Source organism: Rhamphochromis sp. 'chilingali', assembly GCF_963969265.1.
Source record: "Rhamphochromis sp. 'chilingali' genome assembly, chromosome: 17".
NCBI lineage: Eukaryota > Metazoa > Chordata > Actinopteri > Cichliformes > Cichlidae > Rhamphochromis > Rhamphochromis sp. 'chilingali'.
Window position 1 is genome coordinate 19,731,826 of NC_137944.1, and position 22,737 is coordinate 19,754,562.

A 22,737-nucleotide genomic window follows, 5' to 3' on the forward strand; every position below is an offset into this window, starting at 1 on the left:
TCTCCCCAGAGCTCGGGTCTCTACATTACCGAAGCAGTGTGGGATCAGACAACAGAACAAAAGGGAGCCAACATCTGAAGGTGCTTCAAGAAGCCTGGAAAACTATTCTTGAGGACTACTTAAAGAAATCACAAGAAACTCTTTTATCCAAGCAGTGTTGAAGAATAAAGGATGTCATACCAAATATTGAGCTTGTTAGAAATGTACTAACTCTAAAATTGATCTGTAGAATTGACCTACATTATTTCCAATAAACAATCTTAAGGAACGCTTTGTGTTATCAGAAAGCGTGTGGTTAAACTGCACTCACACAGAAGCGCCACATTCAGGAGAAACGACACACCGACAGCAGCTAACAAACAGCTGCCAAAAAATCTTTATTCAGTTATAACCAGACGCCTGCAGAAACTTGAAGTCACACAGATCGCTCTGGAGAAGGTCTAAACTCTACACCGAGTCAAACAACAACAGCACCAGAACGCACTTTGTCAGTAAACACAATTTTACAACAAGAACGATGGCGTTTTCTACACACACAGAGATCAGATAAGAAAAACAAAATGGTACAGGAGATTTAACAGTCAGTGTGCACCGATTCTTCTCAACCGGAGAAAAATCATATATATATATATGTATGTATATATATATCGATAGAAGTCGTTTGATAATATCGTGGAAAAGAATGCCATTATAATAATAACATCACTGGTGCAATAGAGTACACATTTTGTGATAGATCTTTACTGCAAGTGCTTTGTGTCGTGTGTTGTGTTCACAAAGGATCCCGTGTAGACTCAGTGTGTGACACTGACAGCTGTTGTTGTCGTGCGAGTTATGAAGAAGCAGGCCGGTTTAAATGTGCAGAAAGAGAACATTCAGTCGAAACATGGCTTAGTGTGTGTAAGGTCCAGCAGGCAGAAGAAAAAAACAAACCTCCGGGAATCCCAAATGACAATTTGGACCGTTTTGGATTTTTCTTGTTTAGAGTTGAACGAGAAGATCGATACGCTGCTATGAAGGGAGGCATTAATGACACGTCCCACAGGGGACCCTGTAGTATATGTCATTATGTGGGCTCCATGATCCCGTTTCCCACCTGTGTGTAGCACAAAATGGGACTTACTATGCCGTGGGGTTTTGTGGGAGCTAGTCAAAGAAATGTGTGTCCAGCACTGGTTAAAGTTTTCAACTGAAAGAAAATAAAAAACAAACAAAAAAAAACAACAACTCTTAGTTAAATAGTTTAGAGCAGGGATGTCAAACTCATTTTCCATCGTGGGCCACATACAGCGGAACATCTTTCTGTCAGTGTGAAGAAGTTTAACCACACATTTAAAGAGCAAATCAGTTTTTCCACACGATAAAGTTTTTCTACTGTAGTAAGTGAAATGAAATCTGTCAGTGTGACTCTTTGGGCTCAAGCTGTAAGAAATTATAACTAAATCATAAAGTGGGCAGCTCATCGCTCACAGTATGATAGTATGATAGTATGGGGAAGGAAAAAGCTGTAAAACGTATGAAAACAGTTAAAAGTCAATTTTTTTTTTTGCCATTTTTCTTTCTTTTTCAGAGCCGTCCAGATTGGGGGTTTTCCCGGCCAATTCTAGCCCCCATGCCTCATGTTTGACACCCCTGGTTTAGAGGATGTGGGTAGGTCAGTCTTGCAGACACCAAAGCCAGCTTGTCTGTAAGTCGACTTGTTGCGGCACGTTGTTCTATAATTTTATAATAAACAAGCAGCTGGTATCGATCTTCTCTTCAAACTTCACGATAATGTAAATAAGCATATTCCTACCCTGCAAAGAGAGAAGTGGGGGGGGGGGGGGGGGGGGGGGGGGATCAGACACGTGATCGGCCCCACGGACATCTGAGACCTTCTGTTGTGGCGCAGAACAGATTCCACCTTCAACCAGAAGAAAACCAGAGCCTGCGGTTGCACAAATCTCTTTGTCTCGGGTAAAACTGACCCATGTGTGTCTCCCCCCCCCCCCCCAGCACCCTCACAGTAAAAGGCAAGCTACCGATTCCACGGACAGCAGCGATTCTTATCATCTAAGGTCACACATGGGGAGCCCTGCGTGCGTGCCCCGTTTCACATCGTCCTCGTCAATTATTCAAAGACTCGGACGCACGCGTACGCACAAACAGCAGCAGCTCCCCCCGCCCCCTCCCTCACGCGCTCCACCGATAACACCTAACATCGTCTGCGCTCTTGACTCAGAGAGGCCTCCGCGTCCTGTAAACGCGGAGTTACAGCTCATACTGGTTGCCTGATGGAAGGTGATGCTCCGCAGATGCCAGTGTGTGTGGTAATGAATCACGCAGGCGGCCGTTGGGCTGGTGTGAGCAGAAGTGTGTGTAGGGCGGTGAAAATTCATGAGGTACGACAGCTTGAACACTGAAATGTGCATTTATGGTTGCAGGAATGGCTTGACCAGGCTTTGTAGGGAGTAGAGGTGTACAAACACACACACACGCACACAAAATAAGCTTTTATGGTCACTTGCACAACACAAACACAACAGGAGGAGGTATAAATGCTACATTGAGCAGATGGGACATACCTCGGGCGGTCGTTGGAAACACAGTCCATCATCTCGCTCTCTCTCTCTCTCACACACACACACACACACACACACACACACACACACACACACACACACACACACACACACACACACACACACACACACACACACACGCACGCCGATAACTCCTTAGCGGATCTGTGTTTTTGGACCAGCGGCCCGGTGAGACAGGAGCAAGCTCTTCGCATCGTCACATGATGAGATCTGAAGCCACGGGGACATACGCTGAGCAGCAGGGCCACATATCGCACCCATGATCTCACTCAGTGGGCTTTCACACCTCTTTCACTCATATTGTGTTTGCTTGCTTGCGTGTGTGGAGATGAGAGAGGTCTGTGTTGTGTTACATCACTGTTTAATGCGTGCAGTGACAGAGGCCCAAAGAAATAAAGGCGACAAATGTGTTGTCGCTGATGTACGGTTGCATATTATCCTAACAGATCCTGCTTGATACATGATGCCGACTGATATAAATGATGCGGTTGCTTGAGCGATGGATGAAAACGAGAGAGCATCGCCAGTTTGGAAACGGTTCGTACCGCCCCAAAATGGTCTGAGCTAAATCCCTACATCGGCCGCGTACCGCCCACCCCCGTCTTTAGACTTTTCCTCCCCCCCCCCCCGGCGCGAGACGCCGGCTTCGTGAGAACATAACGCTGCTACTCCTGATGGCACAGGAGGAAGGAGGCCTGTGTGACTGATACTGGAGCTCATCATGAGGTTTTAAGCGGCTTCCTAGGACTTATTTTCAGCACATATAGAAGGAGGAAGAGACTTTGGGAGACTAGTGTTTCTCTCAGAGCTGACGTGTTTGAGATGTCAGAGGGGGTGTTACAGGCTCATGTATGTTGACTGGAGGAGATACCAGAGGAAATCCTTTTGTCTGGTCTAAGGTGGCACTTGCAAAGATTAACTGATTTCCATCTGAAAACTATCTTAATCAGTCATCACAGCCTGCATCCAAATGCCAAAGGAATAGCTCATCAAGAAAGTCTTTGTTTGTTTTCTTGATGAGAGTCGAGAAAACCTCTGAAGCTTGTGGAGAAGTTAGCCTGTCAGCTTAGCTTAACCTCCAGACTGGGAAAAACAGAAGGAGCTCGGTACACTCTGCCACAGCAGCGCTCTGACGGCTCAGTCACACTAGAGCAAACACAGGACACGGCAACCTCCATGTAAATAGGTTTGAAAAAACCTTTAACGAATTTGGAAAACTTTTTCCAAATTCATCGGATGATTGCAAGAAGGTGAGGTAACCAATATCACTTTTGATCGCAAGGTGAAACAATTAGTCTGACTCCAATCATTCGTGGGCAGATTGGAAGGTTTGCACATAACTGCCATGTAAAGTCTTGATTATACTCCACAGCAGACAAGGCAAACTGCACACCCGAGGATTGAGCAGTCAATCTGACATCTGCTTGAAGTCTGTCACTTTGGCAGGGTGTGTAGATGGTGCTTTGTCGTGTTGACTCTGATCGGTCACAAAACTCAAGCAGGCACTCGGATGAACAGCTGATGCTTAAATTTACCTCACAGGGACTCAAGCGGGTCCATGCAAAGTCCCTGCTTAATTCAGAAACGCAGACAGATTTCTAGCACGCTGCAACCAACCTGAGCCTGTCTGCATCAATGACGCGTCTCTTTGCATTCGGGGTCTCACCTCAACTGGTTGCCATTGGGTGTATTCCTACTTGCAGGTTACTCAGCGCCTTTGTCATTTTGAAAATCGTTGTTCTGTCTTCATGTTTTCAATCTGTGAGGTTCGGACTGGACTTACAGATTGTGATATTCGCTGCTTCATCGGTGAATCGCTGCATCAACACAGATTGGATGTAACTTGGCCGTGTTCAATCGCAGATGGTTTCCGTCTTATTGCGGCTTTATCACAATCTTTACGAACCAAAGTCACATTGATGCAACCTTTTTGAAGTCAATGAGACCGCAGGTTCTTCGCACACGGCTGCAATAATATTGGTCACCCTCGGTCTCCACCCACTGTTCTCTCTAGTGCGACTGTTTTGCAGTGACTGAATTGATCTATAAATGGCATCCACCTGTTTAATGGTGCGGTGGAGCATTTCTTCACCCAGACTTGTTACTTTCTGCGGTGCTGGTGGGAGAGCTTGTAGCATCATAATTGCTTTTCTTTTCAGTTTGTTTACAGTTAGGCAACAAAGCTGATTCTGGTTTGGGTTGAAATACAAAACTTAGAACTAAGAAACAGTCTGGGCCACAACCCTGCTGACGCTGGCAAATTATTGCTTTTTATGCTTTGGTTTTTGTGCAGCTGAAACAAACAAATGGGTCATTTAATTTAAGATTCAAATACGCTGGAGGTGGATTTTGTTGCACACCAACTCAGCCTCCTTCTCCGTTTCTCCCAGTCTCTGTGTCACAGAGAGAAGCCGAGAGCCAAAAAGTGGACAATAGTGTGCCGCTCCAGGAGTTGTGGCATCTGCCAGCTGCTGCTGGGACTGCTCCATAGTACATGTACTGGACATGCAAACATTTCAACCACAAGGACACAAAGTGTCTGCAGCGATTAGCGCCGCGCCATTGGACACTTCCGGATATCGGCGTTGCTGACATTAGCTTCATGTACTTTCACTTCCTAGCTTCAACAGAGCAAAGATTTCTCAAAACGCCTTCGCTGCTTTAAGTTTGCTCGACGCCTGGCAGCTGCATCAAAAGCAGAACCGACCCCGTTCAAGAAATGACACCCTAAGCACGTCGGCGTAGAAGAAACGCTCCCAGCCGCGGTCGCCGGTGGTAACAGATGAGGAAGTGTTTGAGATTTTACAGCCCAACTGTGGCACCTGATGCACTGAACAGACTCTGGAGCAGGAAAATGTGTTGCATCTAGTTTACAGTCTGGAAACACATATCAAACATTTACATTTAGAGGCTTCAAAAGGATAGAAAAACGCAACATACCGTGGCGACCATGTCAGGGCGGAGAGCAGCCGCCGCCAAACAAAGTCCCCCTTGCAAAGTTACTTAAACATCTTAAAATCGGGGAAATTATGTTTTAAATAATCACCGTGTTTTAGGGAACTCGCGGTTAGACCTCTCAAATCATTTTGTACCGTGTGTGGTGTAAACAATTGATTCAATCAAGCACCACATGATTCAGGCCTCCTGTGACTGATGTCCACACATGGAAAACATCGGCCTTTTCAAAGCTTTGGGTGTCTTTTCAATCCAGCTTCCCAAGGGCGGTGCATGCAGGAGGAGGGACGACAAAGAATTCGTCCTCAGCATCCAACCAGCTGAGGAATCGGGTACTTTTAAAGAGATTTGCAAACAAAAGCAGGGGATTTTATTTTTAAGCTAAACTGTGACGCAGTTTAGCTACCGAGGACTGCACTGGCTGCTCTCGAGTCCCCGTCCTGGACGCCACAGCACAAGTAGAGCACATTTATATAAAGTCATGTTTTCCCATAATTTCCTTATTTGCATGCACATGCAGTATTAAAAATACAGTTAGACCAGAGCAGTGTGTATATATATATCTATATATAGATATATATAGATGTATATAATGTTTGAAAAAGGAGTGTAAAAATCCAGTGCGACAGTCATTGAGTTCTTGAGGTCTACATGATTGTAATCAAAATAAAACAGCCAGTGAGGTGATCCAGTTTGGAGAGAGGGCCGAGCTCTCTGTTGCATATTCGAGTTCAAACTGAGGAAGCTGCGGCACAAATACCCTGAAAACAAAGACTGAACGCCGTCTGGACTGTTTAGCGAATTTACATTCCGAATGATTAAAAATCCAATGATAGAATTCCGGCTGACGGAAAGTGAGTTTCTTCTCTCTACCTGATCGCCTCACCTTCACGCCGAACGCGAGCGATGCCCGTTGAGGTTTTCCCGTGGAAGCCGCTTAGCAGCTCAGCGCTATAAATGGATCATCTCACCGACTGTTTCACATGCCGTTTGCTGAAAACGAGGCTTCCTTGATTTCCCAAACATATCGAGATTGCGCCACGACAGCGATTCTTCTTCATGTCAACATATATTTATCTACAAGCCCTTACACAAAGGGGAGAGGGGGTTCATGTTTGGGAAAGCAAAGAGAAGGAAAAACACATTGGAAACACAGTATCATCATCATTATCATCATCAGGTTTGGATCAAAAAAATAAGTTTACAGCAAAGAGTAGAAAAGTCACTCGCAGATATCTTGCAACATCTTTCTTTCTGGAGCTGAGACGGGGCTAAAGAGGCTCACAGGAGAACTCAGACTAGCCAGCACCAGAAACATTCCTCCAGAGTTTCTCAGAGCACAACGCTGCGACGGCTTGAGGTCCGATCTAGAAACTCCACGCTCATCAAGGCACATTCAAGACTCCTCCAAAAGGTAACCACCAGAAATGAGAGGTGGTGGTCGAGAGGGGGGAGCAACTCTTGGAAACACACACTCAGGACTTCTGAGCGTTTCCCAAAGCCATTTCACCCATCCTTCCACCGTCCTCCTCCTCCTTATTCACATTCCTGAATGAATGAAGGACGGACTCGAGAAGAGGGCCCCTACCCTTTTAAATCGACAACAACAACAACGCTGCCCCCTGCTGCTGCACTGGCAGCTGGAAAGAGGCAAAGACACCCCCCAAAAAATGCTGCCAGTTAGCACAGCAGCCATAAAAACCAGCCCAGAGAGTTGGAAGGCTCTGACACTGCAAACACACTTGTTCCCCAGTCTCAGCAGAGCGCCACCTGCTGTTAGCCTTGCAGAACACTGGAGGGTCTGTGAGGCAAACTGCAGGGCGCAGGGGCAGATAACAGCACCGTGGGCTCACGCACATTATCGCCCACTAGACGTGGGTGGGTGGCACGTCTGCAGACACAGCTGAGGTGGGGACCAAAGGCACAGCCCGTCACTTTAAATAAAAAAAAGTAGGAATTTTGATCGTATTATAGTTAGAGATATCACATCAATGTACTGATACACACCGATACTGTAGCTTAGATATACTGTACTGTAGCATATATTGACCTCATAGGTGGATGATACAGGGTATATTAAGTGTCAGCCTCTTGTCACAAAAACAAGCGTCGTCACGTATGAAATATTGATCTGGTTAAGGGTCAGCTTACACAAACGAGGGGTCCTCATAAAACTGTCAACACGTGAACTGCTGTTAAAGCTGCCACCGTTCAGGAGCAGTGACAGCCCAAAGTGCAACACACACACACACACACACACACACACACACACACACACACACACACACACACACACACACACACACACACACACACACGGTCCCTCATAGCTCATGAGAGTTGATGTTTATATCGTCCGTAAGTAGAATAATGCTGTCTTGTTTTACTCGGCTCATAAATCACAGCTCAGCCCTTTAATAGGCAGCAGCGAAGTAAACACGACAGAGAACAAAAGCCAGACCAGCCGCTGCCGCTCCGTGTGACAAGAAAACAAAAAACAAAACAAAGAAAGTCCTCATAAGTATTCATATGGCTCCCTCTCGAGCAACAAGTCCGCCTATCGTGGGCCTTTGATGCCACCGTTTTAATTAAGCTGTGTGAACACGTGTTTATAATGATAGCCCATTTCTGAACTCGTGTTTACGCCTCCACCCCCCAAAATCCCATCAGGTTTCAGGGCTGAGAGATCAGATTAATATGAATGAACAAGTTAGATTATCTGATCGGTGCGATGCTGCCATATGGTGTGCTGCACATCATTAACCTGTCAATTTGGGGGTAAAATGAACATCGTGATTTTTCCCCCCTGCTATTTTCATCTAAATGGGAGTAAATTATAAATTATTCTGCATCTCTGCAAATATCTCCATTTGATAGTTAAATAACAAGATGCTGCAGCCATATGTCTGCACGTTATGTCAAATTTCATCATGCTCGGTATACGGTAAGAAAAAACTGCCCGTTTACTCACTCCATCCAGAGCCTTTGAATGTCTTCATCAGCACTGATAAAAGGCAAATTTAAAAGGGGACCTGTTTATTGTGCTACTTTCCTATAATGAGCCTTTTATTCTCTGGTTCTGCTAGAGTAGCTTTGCATGACTCACAGTTTGAAATAATCCTTATTTATATTACGGGCTACAGTACAAGCCTGATGAGTTCAGCCCCTTTCATTTTTAGCCAGCTTTCTACCTTGGCTGCCCCTCACAAGCAGCAGTTTTGAACAGCGGGTCTTCTGAAGCAGATGTTTCCGGTTGGCTGGGATCACATTTGTTAGTCTGATTATTTTAATATGAGTATAACTGCAATAGTATATGTGACAAAAATAAGAACAGAACACAACAACCCATTTTAAGCTACTTTACAACCCATAAGTATGTAACTTAGTTCCCATAGTCCTAATTTTACCAGCTGTGGTGATTATTAATGAACCAATTATTAGACTGTTATGAAACAAGCCCTCCTGCACGGTGAATATTTGATTCTTTTGAGTACGTTTTGAAGCTCAGACTCGAGCAGACCGAGACTGCACAGCTGAAAAGATCTGCAGTTCAATGAAAACCGAACCTGCTGATGAAGCCTGAAAGCTCAAGGACCAGTGAGTACATGGACTGTGATTCGATTTTCATCAGCTGTTATTCTGAAGCTCTTTGTTGTTACAGAAAATAACTTCCAAGCTTGAACATAAGAGTTCAGATTCAATGTGAAATAGAAAATAAGCCGATTTAATATTCTGCCGGTGTTTTCCATCTATTCACAGGGCTGAGCCGCAGACGCGAGGAAACAGTCATCAATAGAAGTCACCAAAATAAAAGCATTTAAAAAAAAACAACCGTGTATTTTTGTTTGTTTGTTTTTTGGGTGGGTTTTTTTTATTTAATTTTTATTTTCATGTTCTACAGCAAAACAATGTTTACAAAATGGAGTTAATGGAGAAACAGCACTGCGTTGAGTGTTTAGCACCTCTGTTTCTCCCTCCGCCGAGGGCACCAGGACGCATGCAAAGACAAACCCTGGCACAGTGTCTCTGAAAGCACCGTCACGACGAGGCCATCTTTGGGCCATCGAGATGTTCTCAGATCAGGCCACGGTCCACAAAACAAATCCCATCGAGCTTCCCCACGATCCAAGAGAACATGGACGGGTTTCAGAAATATGGCAGCAAATATATCTTAGAAGTAATTTTTTTGGATCACCTCTAAGCGAGGGAGTGAGATGAGCTTATTTTGGCCAAATCTTATTGTCAACCGTGAGATCGGCTCGACAACCCAGAGAGAGGAAAAACTAGCTGCCTGGAAATGCTGCCACTGTAATTATCCAGTGCTCTGAATGATCTGAACAACTGAAGGGACTCGTTTCTGGACAGGATCCTGACTGAATCTGATTGGCTGCCAAATATATATAAATATATTTTAAACATCAGTGGAGGAAAACGATCCAAACGCTGAGACGGAGAAGCCCCGTTCAGCCTCAACTAAAACATCCTTAAACCCCAGTGCGGCCAAATCAGGAGTGGACGAGACAGAGAAACGCCACGGCCCGTTAGACGCTTCAGGGGAGTGCAGGAGCACCGAGCTTCAGCAGCAGCCCCCCTCCACACACACGCGCGCTTTGCCCGGGGCTCCTTCAGAGTTCACACACAAGAGCCAGCGAGCGCAAACACACTGAGGTGTCAATCAAACTAATTGCAGGCGGGCCTGCGTGACACGGGCGGGGAACGATAGGGGGGCGGAGTGGCAGAATTGGAAATATGATAAAGGTTTTAATCAACTGCAGTTTTTGACGCAGCGCCGGCAGTGGAGAGCGTTAACGTGAAGGAGCTCCAGGCGGGAATGTGAGGGTCACGCTCACTCAAAAGAGCCTAACGAGCTTCGTTTATGAAGCCGATGACGCCACATAAGAGTCTCCCTCAGCAGAACATGAAAACAAAAATCATAAACACTTCATATATATATATATATATATATATATATATATATATATATATATATATATATATATATATATATATATATGGATGTGTATATTCATATGTATGAACATTTAAATAACAAAAAAACAAATTAGTTTCATGTTTTTAGTTTTGAATGCAACTGTTTCTTTCCAGACAATAGATTTGACTTAAACAGTAACATGTTGACAAAACCTCACTGTAACAAGCACGATGGCCTTTCAAAGAGTGACTTGAAGGCTGCGCCTACAGCACGGCTCGTTCATAAGGTGGCATTTGTGATGACAGAGGTTGGCGGTCATTAAAACAAAAAAGGAGCGTAAAAGGAAAACAAATATATACAGGATACAGGAACAAACTAGAAACAGCTGATCAAAAGTAAGAGAGCGCCACGACTTTCAGGCGCTTAAACTGGACGAGTGTGTGTGAGTTTATCAGCTGGTGTTGGTTTTTAGAAACTCTGATGAAGCCTGTTTGTGCGCGAGTGTGCGTGTGAGAGAGTGTGTTTGACAGAAACCCTCCCAAAAAAGGTCGAGGCTTTCAGGACGATCTTAGAAAGCAGATGGAAAGAGTTGGTCCGCGTTTGTAAACGCTCGGGCCTCGTGATTCTACTTCCTGGCTCTGAGGCGGAAGAAAGGAGGCTTTTCAACCTGCTCTCACCTCAGCAGCCAATCACACAGACTCTCGTGAGCCAAAGCTTTGCGTTCTGAGTGAATTAAGTTAAACGCCAAAGGAGTGACTTAATTAAGTGCCGCTTTGCTCTCCCAAAATGAAAACAAAAGCTTGCTGCAGAGAATTTAAGGGGGAGCAGCCGCAAGCGGGCGGACAAATATTATTACTCTTTCTGTAACGTCCAGTCAGGAGATGACGCGGAAACACTTCCAGCTTTTAAAAGGGACCGCAAAGGAACTGCGTTACACAAAAAGTATCTCACTTTGGGTTTTCCGCCCTCCCTTCTTTTGGATATCAGGTCATCGGGAGACGCCTTTGTGGCAGATGTAAACAAACTTAATTTGTTGGAGTAAAAGTTGGTGCAGGAGGGCGACTGCATTGAACGTTGCTGCTGACTTCCAGTGCTATGAGGAGGGTCTTTAACACACATCGTAGTAGCAGGTAGGTAAGCAGTCTTAGTTTCACCAAAAAAAAGAAAAAGAAATAAATGACACCGACTACACTAAACATGGCACCTTAACCAAAAAAAAACAAAACAAAACGTGAAGGACAGGATAAAGTTTTGGAGTTTTCGGTTGCAAAGTTGTCATGAAAGATAGAAGCTGTTGAGATAGTGCTGCATACACTTTAAGCTGCTGGTTTGTTTTGCTCTCTTCAGAATCACATCCCTGGTAAAGCAAAGAAACAACGAATACAAGTCGACGTGATCTGCTTTTGATTGTGTGAGAAGAAACCGTGTTTGTGTGTAGATCACTCGTATGGTCCATCTGCTTTCCCTGACTGGAAGTTGGATCTTCTGCTTTATTTGTTCTTTTTTTTTTCTCTTTCTTTTTTTGCATTGGTCATTCATCTCGTGTGTGTTTGTGTACGTGTGTGTCTCTTCCTCCTCCTTTCCGACCGTCCACCACCCCTTCCCGGCTATGCCACGCATGCATTCCCTCGGTGCTGTCCGGGAGGCGTGAGGGACCGTGATAAAAGATCACCTCAAAGTCCAGAATTGGATACAAAGGGACGAACAAGTCGAAGGAAGAACAAAAACTGCGAGCTTTACCTCCACGTGCTTTTTCATAGCTTTCTTAAAACGGACTTCAGAGAGTTCCCTTCTTCTTTTGAATAAAAAAGTGTTTTTTACTCTAATCTTTTGAGAAAACACACACTTAAAAAAAAAAAAAAAATCATTTGGCCTTTTTCTCAACCCCCTTCTTTGACAAGACTTTCATTTAAAAACCAGAGCTGTACAAAACATAGAAAGATGCAACACTGAACCCAACATTAAAAAAAGAAAACAAAAAAACTGCAGAAATCTCTTTTTTTTTCTTTACACTGTTTAGCTGCACCGAGGTTTTCCCAAAAACTGGGAAAGAAGGGAATGGCGAGCCCACGCTGGGAATCCCGGACGGCGATGTGAAAGGTGACTCTGCCGTCCTGCGGTTGCTTCCACAGCTGGAATGGTTCAGTGGAGCTGATGAGGTTGGGTGGGGTGTGGGACGGAGCCGGAGAACGAGGGCGGGGCCATAGCTGACAGACAGTTGCGATGTTGATCTGAAGAAAACCGAATGCATGCAGGATGACGCCCCCCCCCCTTTTCCCCTTGTTTTCCTCAGCTGGAAAACTGCATGGCTTGTTTGTCTGGCGAGCTGCGGGGGACGATCAGTCAGTGAATCTCTGGCAGGCCTTCTTCCAGCGGCACGCGGTGCACCACATGTCGCGGTTCTCCATCCCGTACACCTTACGGCACTTCTTCCCCTCGCCACGCACCTTCCGACTGGAGGAGAGATGAAGACCAACAGCACATGAAGCTGTTATATATTAACGACATAACAAACAACAGCACAACGCTTATAACACTGGGCGTTATTATTCCTGGACTCTTATTCGTCTTGCCCAGATGCCCACTGCAACTAACTGATTAGCTCTTGTCCCTTTAAGGCCAGCCTCCCTGGAAGAAAGCTTTTTTCTCACTGGTTGCCCCTCAAAGCCGCAGGAGGGTGGAGCTACTTAGGGACATCATCTAAGATGTCATAACCGAGCAAAAAGAGCAATCACGAGTTTTCAGCTCACAGAGATTACTCGTGTTTACACTGACCTCACTATTTGAAACTTTGTCCGCCATAAAAGCATACATTTGAAAACCAAAACCAGAAAACCATGAAGAGTACAACATGTTAGAGGTTAACATGAACACAAATCTATCTGACATGTTCCACATGTTTGCAGATGAAGTTGCTGTCTCAGCTTGTGTGTATCTTCTTCCTGACAACAGTGCATAGTTCCTCTGTGGGGTTCAGGTCAATGGCCAATCAGGTACAGCAATAACACGCTCAGCAAAATATTTGGCAGTTTTGGTACTGTGGGGAGGTCCCAAGTCCTCCCCACAGTACTCCAATCCTCCACTACAGCTGTCTGCAAACAGCCAGCCTTTACAGCAGTGACCTTCTGCGGCTCACTCTCCCTGTGTGGGCTGTAGATGATCGTAGAGGATCGTCATCTGGAGGACCGTAAAGCATGTAGTCTTCCCCATGATTGTGGCTGTGTTCGCTGCACTAGACTGACAGGCACACACTATTTAAACCGTGTTCATAGCAGTTTACTCAAACTCAAAATGAAATATTCTAATAACGTGAGATATGTTTATTTTTTAGCTGTAGGCCACAATTATCAAAGTTAAAACAGAAATGCTGAAGCATGATGGTTTCTATGTAATGAGTTTAAAATAGATTAAAATTTCACTTTCTTAAATAACTGATGGAACATATTCAACTTTTTACATTCAAATTTTTTGAGGTGCGTCCATATGTTGGAAGAAATTTCCTTTTTGCTAAGAAAAACATGACATCTGTCTCCTCCCAGTCCCACCATTGTGCTAAGCTAACTGGTTCTTTTTAATTACGCCACTGACTGCAGAGTAGGGCTGAACGATTATGGAAAATAATCTAATTGCGATTTTTTGCCCCAATATTGCGATTGCGATGCGATATGCGATTATTTTTTAAGGTCTTTGTCTTCTGTATTATTAAACAAAGACAAGCAATACATTATATAGTATGGCCAATACTATATTACATTAATTTTAAACTGTTCTTTCCTGGAAAACAGACCTCTGTTATGATGACATGAGGTGATGCATGAATTGATGACTGACATTTTTATTTAACTTCTTCAATCACAACAGTATATTTGAACATACACAATAGTTTATTTTTAGCTTACAAACATCTGAGCATAAAGTGCTGACAAGGAACCCTGGTGTAAACATTAAAATGAAAGTCAGTACAATGTGCAGATTGCAGAAATATACATAAAAAAAAATCAGTGGCTTTACCACACTCAGTTTTTCGACATCTGTGAACTACTAGACAGTCATTCAATTAAAAAATAATATTAAATAAATAAAACTAATAAATAAAAAATACACACATCTTACTGATCTCTGCAGTCAGTAACATTACACATAAAGTGCAAACATAATAGCAATTGTATAAAAACACACACAAACACGCCTTTAAAGTTTAAAGGCGTGAAATTGGACGGTCTAGTTCTGATTAGCGTCACCGCTGTCTCGGTGGAGTTTAATAAACTCGGCCGTCTGCTTCTTGCTATCTAAAATATAACCAGACACTGGTGTAAATTCTCGACTGTCTCATACTTCTGTTTAATAAGTTTTCTGTTTGACGTTTAGTCAGCTGTGTGAAAACCAAGGAGGAACCCACCCGGGGGATTAATAAAGTTTTATTTTATCTAATCTAATAACTTTAATCTCAGCCAAACCGATTTACTCACGAACAAACAAAACACTGAAAAAAGCCCAACAATAACATTTTTAGGTTGTCTAAGTGACTTATATATTACGTTTAACCCGAGCAGCGAAACTCCGCGGTGATCTGAAAATGATGTGCCGGGAGTTGTGCCGTTCTCGGCCGCATCAGTAACCCTCGAGCTCCCGGCTAGCTGTCGAGCTGGTGGGTAGCAGACGCCTCTGAAAACGTCGAAGCACTTTTGCAAATATGGGATATCTTGATAAACCGAGCAGATATTTGATGTTTACACAACTACTTTCTCGCCTGAAAATATGTTAAAAGTTTATTTTGTGACCCAGAAAGATTAGTATGAGTAATTTTAAAACTTAGTAGCGGCCGCCATTGCTGGAAACTGGAGTTTGGCTGGGCCGCATGAATTCTGGGATATGGTAGTAATTTGGACAGCCTTCGGCACGTCGCTGTGACGTAATCGGTCTACAAATGCGGCCTCAGGAGGATGCAGCCCATGAATTTGGACATGTCCAGAGTATAATCGCAGCCTTTGCGGTTAGAAAATTGCACTTGATCATGTCGCGATATTATCGCAAATGCGATATATCGTTCAGCCCTACTGCAGAGATAGATAAACACATATCAGAGCCTTATTCCATTTTTCAGGTTGCACCAAACAAGCTGAAAGAGAAAGGTTTAATTCGACCTTTAACTGAAGCTATAACCAGTCATAAGGTGAGACTCTGTGAGAGTCCAGTACCTGAGGGCAGCGGTGGCTCTGGGAGGGGACGAAAGCACTGCAATGGTCTGGGAACGTTGGTCACCAAATCCTTGGCTTTTACTGGGAGACACCTGGAGAACGAGAGCAGATCATGAATAAGAGAAAGACGAGCTGCGTGAAAGCAAAGGCTGAGCCAGGCTTTCTCACCGTGGTCCCGGTGAAAGTGACGGGTGGCGACTGCCAAGAGATGCTGAAACTGGAGCTGTTGGTGGGAGTGAAGCTGGTGGACGCCGAGCCGGCCGAGTTGTTGTTGCTGCTGGACGGGATGGACACTGGAGCCGTGGCCTGAAGGCAGAGGTCAAAGGTCACTATTTTTAACTTTTATTTAAATTCAGCATATTGGAATACTTTTATTTATTTTAGTATTTGTTAATTGATGCAGAGCTTCTTTGTATTGGGATGTCAGACAGTGGTTAGTGAAATCCTCTTACGAAGCCTAAAGCTGAACATTTTTTTCTGCTTTGAAACTCGATTTAATGATCAAGCGCCCTGAAGCATACCTTGCTTTAATCTCTTTTTTTGCTTCCAATTAAAGCCATAATTTATAAAATTATCATTTTGTGCTCAAGACCATAAACTAATCAGAAAAGTGTTAATGATGTCACAACCAACAGAGCTGAGGGTCTGTTCCCCATAGACTTAGTATCAACTGGAACCAGGGGAGTCTCCCCCTGCTGGCCATTAGAAAGAAAGCAGGTGAATGACTTCCCTTTTTTTTTTACCCAGAAACTACACCTGTCCTTTACATGTTTATACTGCAGGCTACTGATTGGCTGGAGATGGGACTTTTCCATCTTTTCTGACACCGAGTTTACCCAGAGGAGGTTTCTTTTTTTGGGTCAGATTTCTCTTTCTATTACATTTTTTTGTTAAAAAAAACCCTCTTTTGTTATTTTCTAGGTGAGGTAGATTTTAATGGTCGGATAAATATACTTTATTCAAAGAAGGTTTTTTTCAAGGCAGATTTTTGGCCTTTATCAGAAACATAACTACTCATGTCAGACCTCAAGCGTGCAGCTCTGTATTAATATTAGATGCACAGATATTAATGGAAAGCTAATGGCGGTTATTCTTCAAACAATAATCTGAAAACCGAGGCTAAAATAGATAAATTGTGTCATTTTTCAACCTTTAATTAATTATTCAAACCTGCTGCTTGTGTGTTGATAGACCGCAACTGTTAGCACAGCTGCTATAGGGAGGGAGGGACCACAAGTCGCTGCGAGATCTTTAGTGTGTTTACGAACACTGTGACACATCGTCAGCGTAACAAGGACCTCGATAGTAATGTGTGAGAAACTGAGGGACGTATACAGAGCACATAAGTCTTCATCACCTGGTAGGCATGGTCTGTGTGGATGAGGTAGAGCGCGCTGGGTGCAGAGCGGCTGAGCGGCGTGGTGCCGCCGGCGTGGGGCTCCTTGGTGTCAGAGGGTTGAGTCGGTTTATGGGAGTCTGGCAGCTGGCTGACCGAGGGGAGAGGAGACGGGGGAGGAGGCGGGGGAGACAGGACAGAGGGCGAAGCTGGGGACAGGCTGCTCAGCCCGTCGGCCACCGAGTCCGTGTTCAGCTTAATCTCCGTGTAGTAGAAGTCCTCCTCACCGTCGCTGAGGTCTGAGTCACAGTTACGACTGGGAGACGAGCGCAGGGGCAGGACAGACAGAAATACATCATGAATGTAAATCTCCACCTAAAGGTCAGGTTAGCCATCTATCCAGTATCACTGGGACATATTACTATGCTGATAACCTGTAAGTCATCAACCAGAGGCAGGATATGAGCAGCAGAGCCGTTTTTGAGGCTTCGAGTGGACTTTATCTCAGGTGTGTATGCAGACCGTCTGTGTCTTACCCCAGGTGGATGGTGCGGATGTGTCTCTGAATGCCAGCGGCAGTACTCAGCACCTTGCCACAGTTCTTCCACAGGCACTTGAACATCACCTTCATGGAGTTCTGCAGGAGACACACAGCACATCAGTGTTTCGCTGGCGCTCTGATGCCAACTTCAGAGAGTCACACGCAACAACTGCAGGGTACATAACAAGAAATCGTACACATGAAAGCTTCTTTTCTCTGAAGGATGTGTTTTTTAATATCTGCCATTAACACGGAAAAAGTTTATCTGCACCACAGACATGTTCAGATGAAGGTTACAGAAAAATATTTTTTTAGGTTATAGAAAAACTCATTTTCATTAACGAGCAGGTGTACCTAATCAAGTGGACAATGTACAGTATAAAGTCACTGATAACATTACAGTTCGTTTAAGACTGCACAGAAATGAAAATTCGCTCAGGTAGCAAAGTAGGTACAAAAAAATATATCCACTGTACTATTATAATCCATTTAAAAAGTGTAAAATTTAAATTGCAACTTGCTCTTTTTTTGCACATCACATGCCATTTTATTTTAAACGAACAAACACATACATAGAAATTACAACATTCTGATGTAGGGGCTGTTTTTAGAGTAAAATAACCATAATTTACAAAATTAAGGCGATATATGGAGATAAATGAAATTTCTCAGATTAAACATGCTGCTGCACTGCCTCACTAACACCCTGCTAGTATTCATTGTTCAACGTCATACCTGTCCTAGATTAAAATGCAGATATGCCATGTTTACGTTGGGAATTTAAAGGATTTAAAGGACTTTAAAAATGCAGTCTCCTTCAGAGTGATCAGTTTATGATACCATATTTAAAGTCTTTGCGTTACACTATAAAGTGTCACTTTGAAATGATGTAGATTAAAACTAGGGAGGAAAACAAAATAGACACACAGCTTTAATGCAGCATCTATCTTTGGTGTTACCGTGGACACAATGGCGGTGATGCTCCAGTGTCTCTGATCTGCCTAATGTAATTAAACCACCGGCGTCCTACAGAGACCGTGTATTGTTTTCATGGAGTAAAAGAGCCCCGTGAACTTCCTCCCTGCCCTCCTGCACTCTCGCTCCGAGCTATTATAAACGGTCTTATAGCCACGTCTGTCAAGCTATTGTTAAGCAGGCTGATTTAACTTTGACAACATGTTTTATTTCTAATTTTCTCTCTCTTTCAGAAACACTCTCACACATACACACAGCAATCACGTGCCCCCCTTCCCCGATTGCATTGTTTTGTCTTTGCGTAACAAAAGCCGATTTTGTGTGTTGGCGAGCGTGTGCGCCCCTTTAAAGCAACACTTCACAGTTAATTAAATGGGGAGCCTCAAACGGTGCGGCGCTGCCAGGAGAAAAACAAGAGCACGCGAGTAGCATGTAGATAAGTTCACGAGGAAGCCTGGCATCTGCACGTATAGATTGTGTGAGTGCGACTTGTTAAGCCAACATTATAGGAGCTTTCGGAGACGCTGTTCAAGCCTCCGTCTGCGCTCTCTTCCTTTTTCATGTAATTCCTGTTAGTCACTCTTTAATTTTTCATCCACAACCTTCATCTCTCTTCCCGTTTCTCCCTCTCTTTCTCCTCCCTCCACGCCCTTCTTTGTGATCTTCCCAATTATCCGAGTACACTGCGCCAACGTGGAGCTCACTAAAGAGTCTATCGATTTCCCCCCCCCTTTTCTTTTCTTTTTTTTTTAGGCCAGCAGAATCTTTTCTGTTTGCCGTTGAGGGAATTCAAATCATTACTGTGTTTTTGAGAGGAGCTACACGTGAAGGCTGAGGAAGTAATTATTAAGGACAAATGTCTGGGGAGGACACACTCAAGCAGCGAGAACGGAAGAGAGAGGGGAGAAAACAGAGGCGAGAGCAGGGGAGAGGAAAGAATGAAAGGAGGGGGAGATGGATGATACCGTCGGCAAACTGGCACACAGGAGCGCTGATAAGCAGAGGAGAGCCCCGAGATGAAGGCAGAGAGAGAGAGAGAGCGACGCAATACGTCGGACAAAATAACGAGTGACAGCGTGGTGTAGATGTGATGAGCTGTCAGTGGCGCGTAGTGATGAGACGAGGTGAAATGATTAGTGTGAAAGAAAGTGTGTGTGTGGCCAGGACGCGTGACACGAAACTCAAGACCGGAGCAAAAAAGGCTTTGTGTCCTTTCCTGTCCAATTTCCCTCTCCACCTATCAGTCAGAAACTAAATTACATCAGTAACCTCACAGGTTAATATTGCAGAAGAGAAATCAACCAGCTCATGTACATGTGGCGGGATCTCAAAGACAAGTTCACGACCTTTATTCTTACCTCCAGATATGCCTGCTATCAGGATCAGTGCGACTGTTTCCTTCAAAAAAAGCTTTTAATGCACCACACGGTAATAAAAGTGAAGCCACAAGTGGGACAAAAGCACCTGGGAAACATATCATCATATCTCCTTCCCTTAACCCCGTGATGATTAACTACTAACAGTGCCGATGTTTAACAATGAAAAACTGCTACCATGTTAATATGGTTGTATCAGAAATAATCCAGTGCTGATAACTCCCTGATTGACAGTCATTCTTATTTCTCTTGATGCTGCATTGATGGCAGATGTTTACCAGGTAACTTGGCTGCTGATTGTTATCCATGAAGCATAACTGCTTTTGTACAGTTAAAGTTCTTCAACAGTATTTTGAGTCTAAAAACACACACTAACAAAAATTAAGTTTAACCATTGAGTTTGGCTCAAATCTTTATTGGCTTCGTCTCTTTTCTGCTAAATTTACAGAACCATCGAGATGATATTAGCATAAATTCAACTGACTCGAAAAATCGTGTTGGGAAAACACAGCGTGCAGTGGTTTTCATCATTTTGAAGGGGCATTTGATGCTCGTCCTTGTTTTCTGTGTATATGATTTTCCCTGTACAGCAGTGATACTCGCTTTAAAGATTTCAAATAACGAGGTCAACGCATGTACAAGTAATCCCTCACAGGGAGTCGGCTCAGTCTGCTATAAACACTCCGTTTCATGTGTTTTTTTGTCCTACTCTTGGCTCTGTCATTGAGTAAGGATATAGCTAATATGATCACCTCAGTGGCCTCACCCTCCTCCACCCTCTCTTTAAAAGAAATGTGCCTTAAAAAGACCATCTGTGTCAGACAGGGGAAGCGCATCAAGATCACAAGGCGAGAGACAGGGTACACCCTGGACAGGTCGCCAGTCTGTCACAGGGCTAACACAGAGAGACAGACGACCATTCAGACTCACATTCACATGGATAATCTAGAATCACCAATTAACCAAACCCCACTAAACTCATGTCTTTGGACTGAAGCCGGAGTATCCAGAGAACCCACACAGGATTTTTACCCAGTTAAACTCTATTCACCTTGCGCTTGCGAGGGATGGGCTCATCAAAGAGCAGGCTGCTCCCGTCCTGCTCATCCAGAATGGGGTCTTCAGGTCCTGCGGGGCCAGGCCCCACCCCTCCCAGGCTGGGTACACGGAAGGGCTTGAAGCTGTCTGCAGAGAGCGGTGGGGATGGTGTGGAGGGGTTGGACTGATCGCTCGGAGCAGACCAGCTCCAGTAGCCCCCCGAGGAGCTGTTGCTCGATGGGGTGAAGGGTCCGGCCGAGCCGTTGTCTTTCCACGATCCACTCAGACCCTCTGAAGACACAGAGGAACAGGAGATGGAGAGTTTATCTAACAGAAGCTCAAACTTCTTTAGTTATATCTGTAAATGCTACAAACACAACAAAGGATGAGATCAAGACATCCAATTAGGTTCAGACAGCTATATTTGCACTTCACAAAAAAAGAGCCTCCCAGAAGCAGTCTTCACTATGACACAAGAAAATAAAGGTTACTCTCCTGTTGTGTGATTCCACCGAGACACTTCCAAGGTCTTCTTTTTTTTAAGATCAAAGAAGAGTTTCTTTTGAATATCAGCCACAAAAGGCATTTCACTTAGTGAAGCAGGGGAAAACTTTGCAGTGATTGTACATGTGTGTGTGAGAGAGACAGAGACCCAGTTTGGTTTAGTGAAGCTGCTTCCTGGCAGGGTGCCTCTCTCTTCTCTCTTCACTCGTTTCTTCGGCAGAACATTTAACATAAAAGAGGATGTGGCTCAGCAGCAGCACAGGCTCTGAGTGGTCAGAACAACAAGACTACTGGTTCATTTGAGAGATATCAGCAGTGCTCTGTGTTCCGTGCACGCTGTGTGATCTCAAACTACATGACTACATTTAGATAAAAAGTGTACAGTTAGCATTTAAAGCCCAGTTTGTTCATCTGTGCATGACGTACGGCAGTGACACCACGTGCACGGTGGTTGGCTGCGCGTCTGCTCGGCTGGAAGGACAGCAGGCTGGTTACAAAGACCGCCTAAATGGTTTCACGAGATTGCAGTTGTGGGGCATTTTGGACTTCCGCCACTTTGCCGAGTGGCAGAGATCCAGACTCATTGTGCTTTTCTTTGGATTTCCACAGCTCATTGATGAGATGATCCTACAGCACAGCAGGTGGCAGTAATTTATCAACCTTAAGCTTCCACATGCATTCACAAGATAACAGCTGTGAGGGAATGAAACACAGCGTACAGGAAAAAACACAAATTATTGGCTCAGCGACTTGTTTTAGTTCGCTTTTCATAAAACTTCTGCTATGTTATTAGAAAAATAGCCAAGTGACGCATAAAAAGGAAATATTTATTTACGGCTGTTTATTTAGTACTAATGATGCTTACCACTGACTCTCACAGGTGGGCTCCTCACCAGCGGGCTGGTAGAGAGGCTCGTCAGCACCATAGCGGCCGTCACTTTGTCCATATCCACTTCCTCCTCCGACCGCCTGTGGAAACAGAAACAAAAGAAAACTTTACTGAGCTGCTTCCAATCAGTTAAAGAGAAAGACCTGATAACTCTCTTCTTCACAAATAAGTCCAGACTATTACACTTTTTTCTTTTTAAAACGGATAACAATAAACACACTACAGGCACATTACCATTTACAGGAAGCTCGAGAGCTCAGCATGTGTTTGTCTTCTTCGCTGCTCGGCCCGGTGTTTTTAGAGGGAAAGCAGATGTTGAGGTTTCCATGCTGCTGCGATGACTGCAGCAAAAACTGCTAATTACATTCAAGTTGGGTTTTTTTGTTTGACTGATGCAATCACCCAGACAC

General features: G+C 44.2%; 1 protein-coding gene across 2 annotated transcripts in view; it reads right to left on the bottom strand.

Annotated features, from left to right (window-relative positions):
- Positions 1–1,828: 1,828 nt before the first annotated feature.
- Positions 1,829–22,737, bottom strand: part of znf704 (zinc finger protein 704) — a 71,458-nt gene continuing 50,549 nt past the window's right edge. For both annotated transcript variants that reach the window (XM_080862935.1, XM_080862934.1), the window contains exons 3-9: positions 22,304–22,407; positions 20,948–21,225; positions 17,541–17,641; positions 17,026–17,320; positions 15,837–15,974; positions 15,669–15,760; positions 1,829–12,924 (exon numbers count right to left, since the gene is read on the bottom strand). In XM_080862935.1, coding sequence (XP_080719061.1) covers positions 12,810–12,924; positions 15,669–15,760; positions 15,837–15,974; positions 17,026–17,320; positions 17,541–17,641; positions 20,948–21,225; positions 22,304–22,407 — 1,123 coding nt within the window. In that variant the 3' untranslated portion in view covers positions 1,829–12,809. The remainder of the gene's footprint in view (positions 12,925–15,668; positions 15,761–15,836; positions 15,975–17,025; positions 17,321–17,540; positions 17,642–20,947; positions 21,226–22,303; positions 22,408–22,737) is intronic.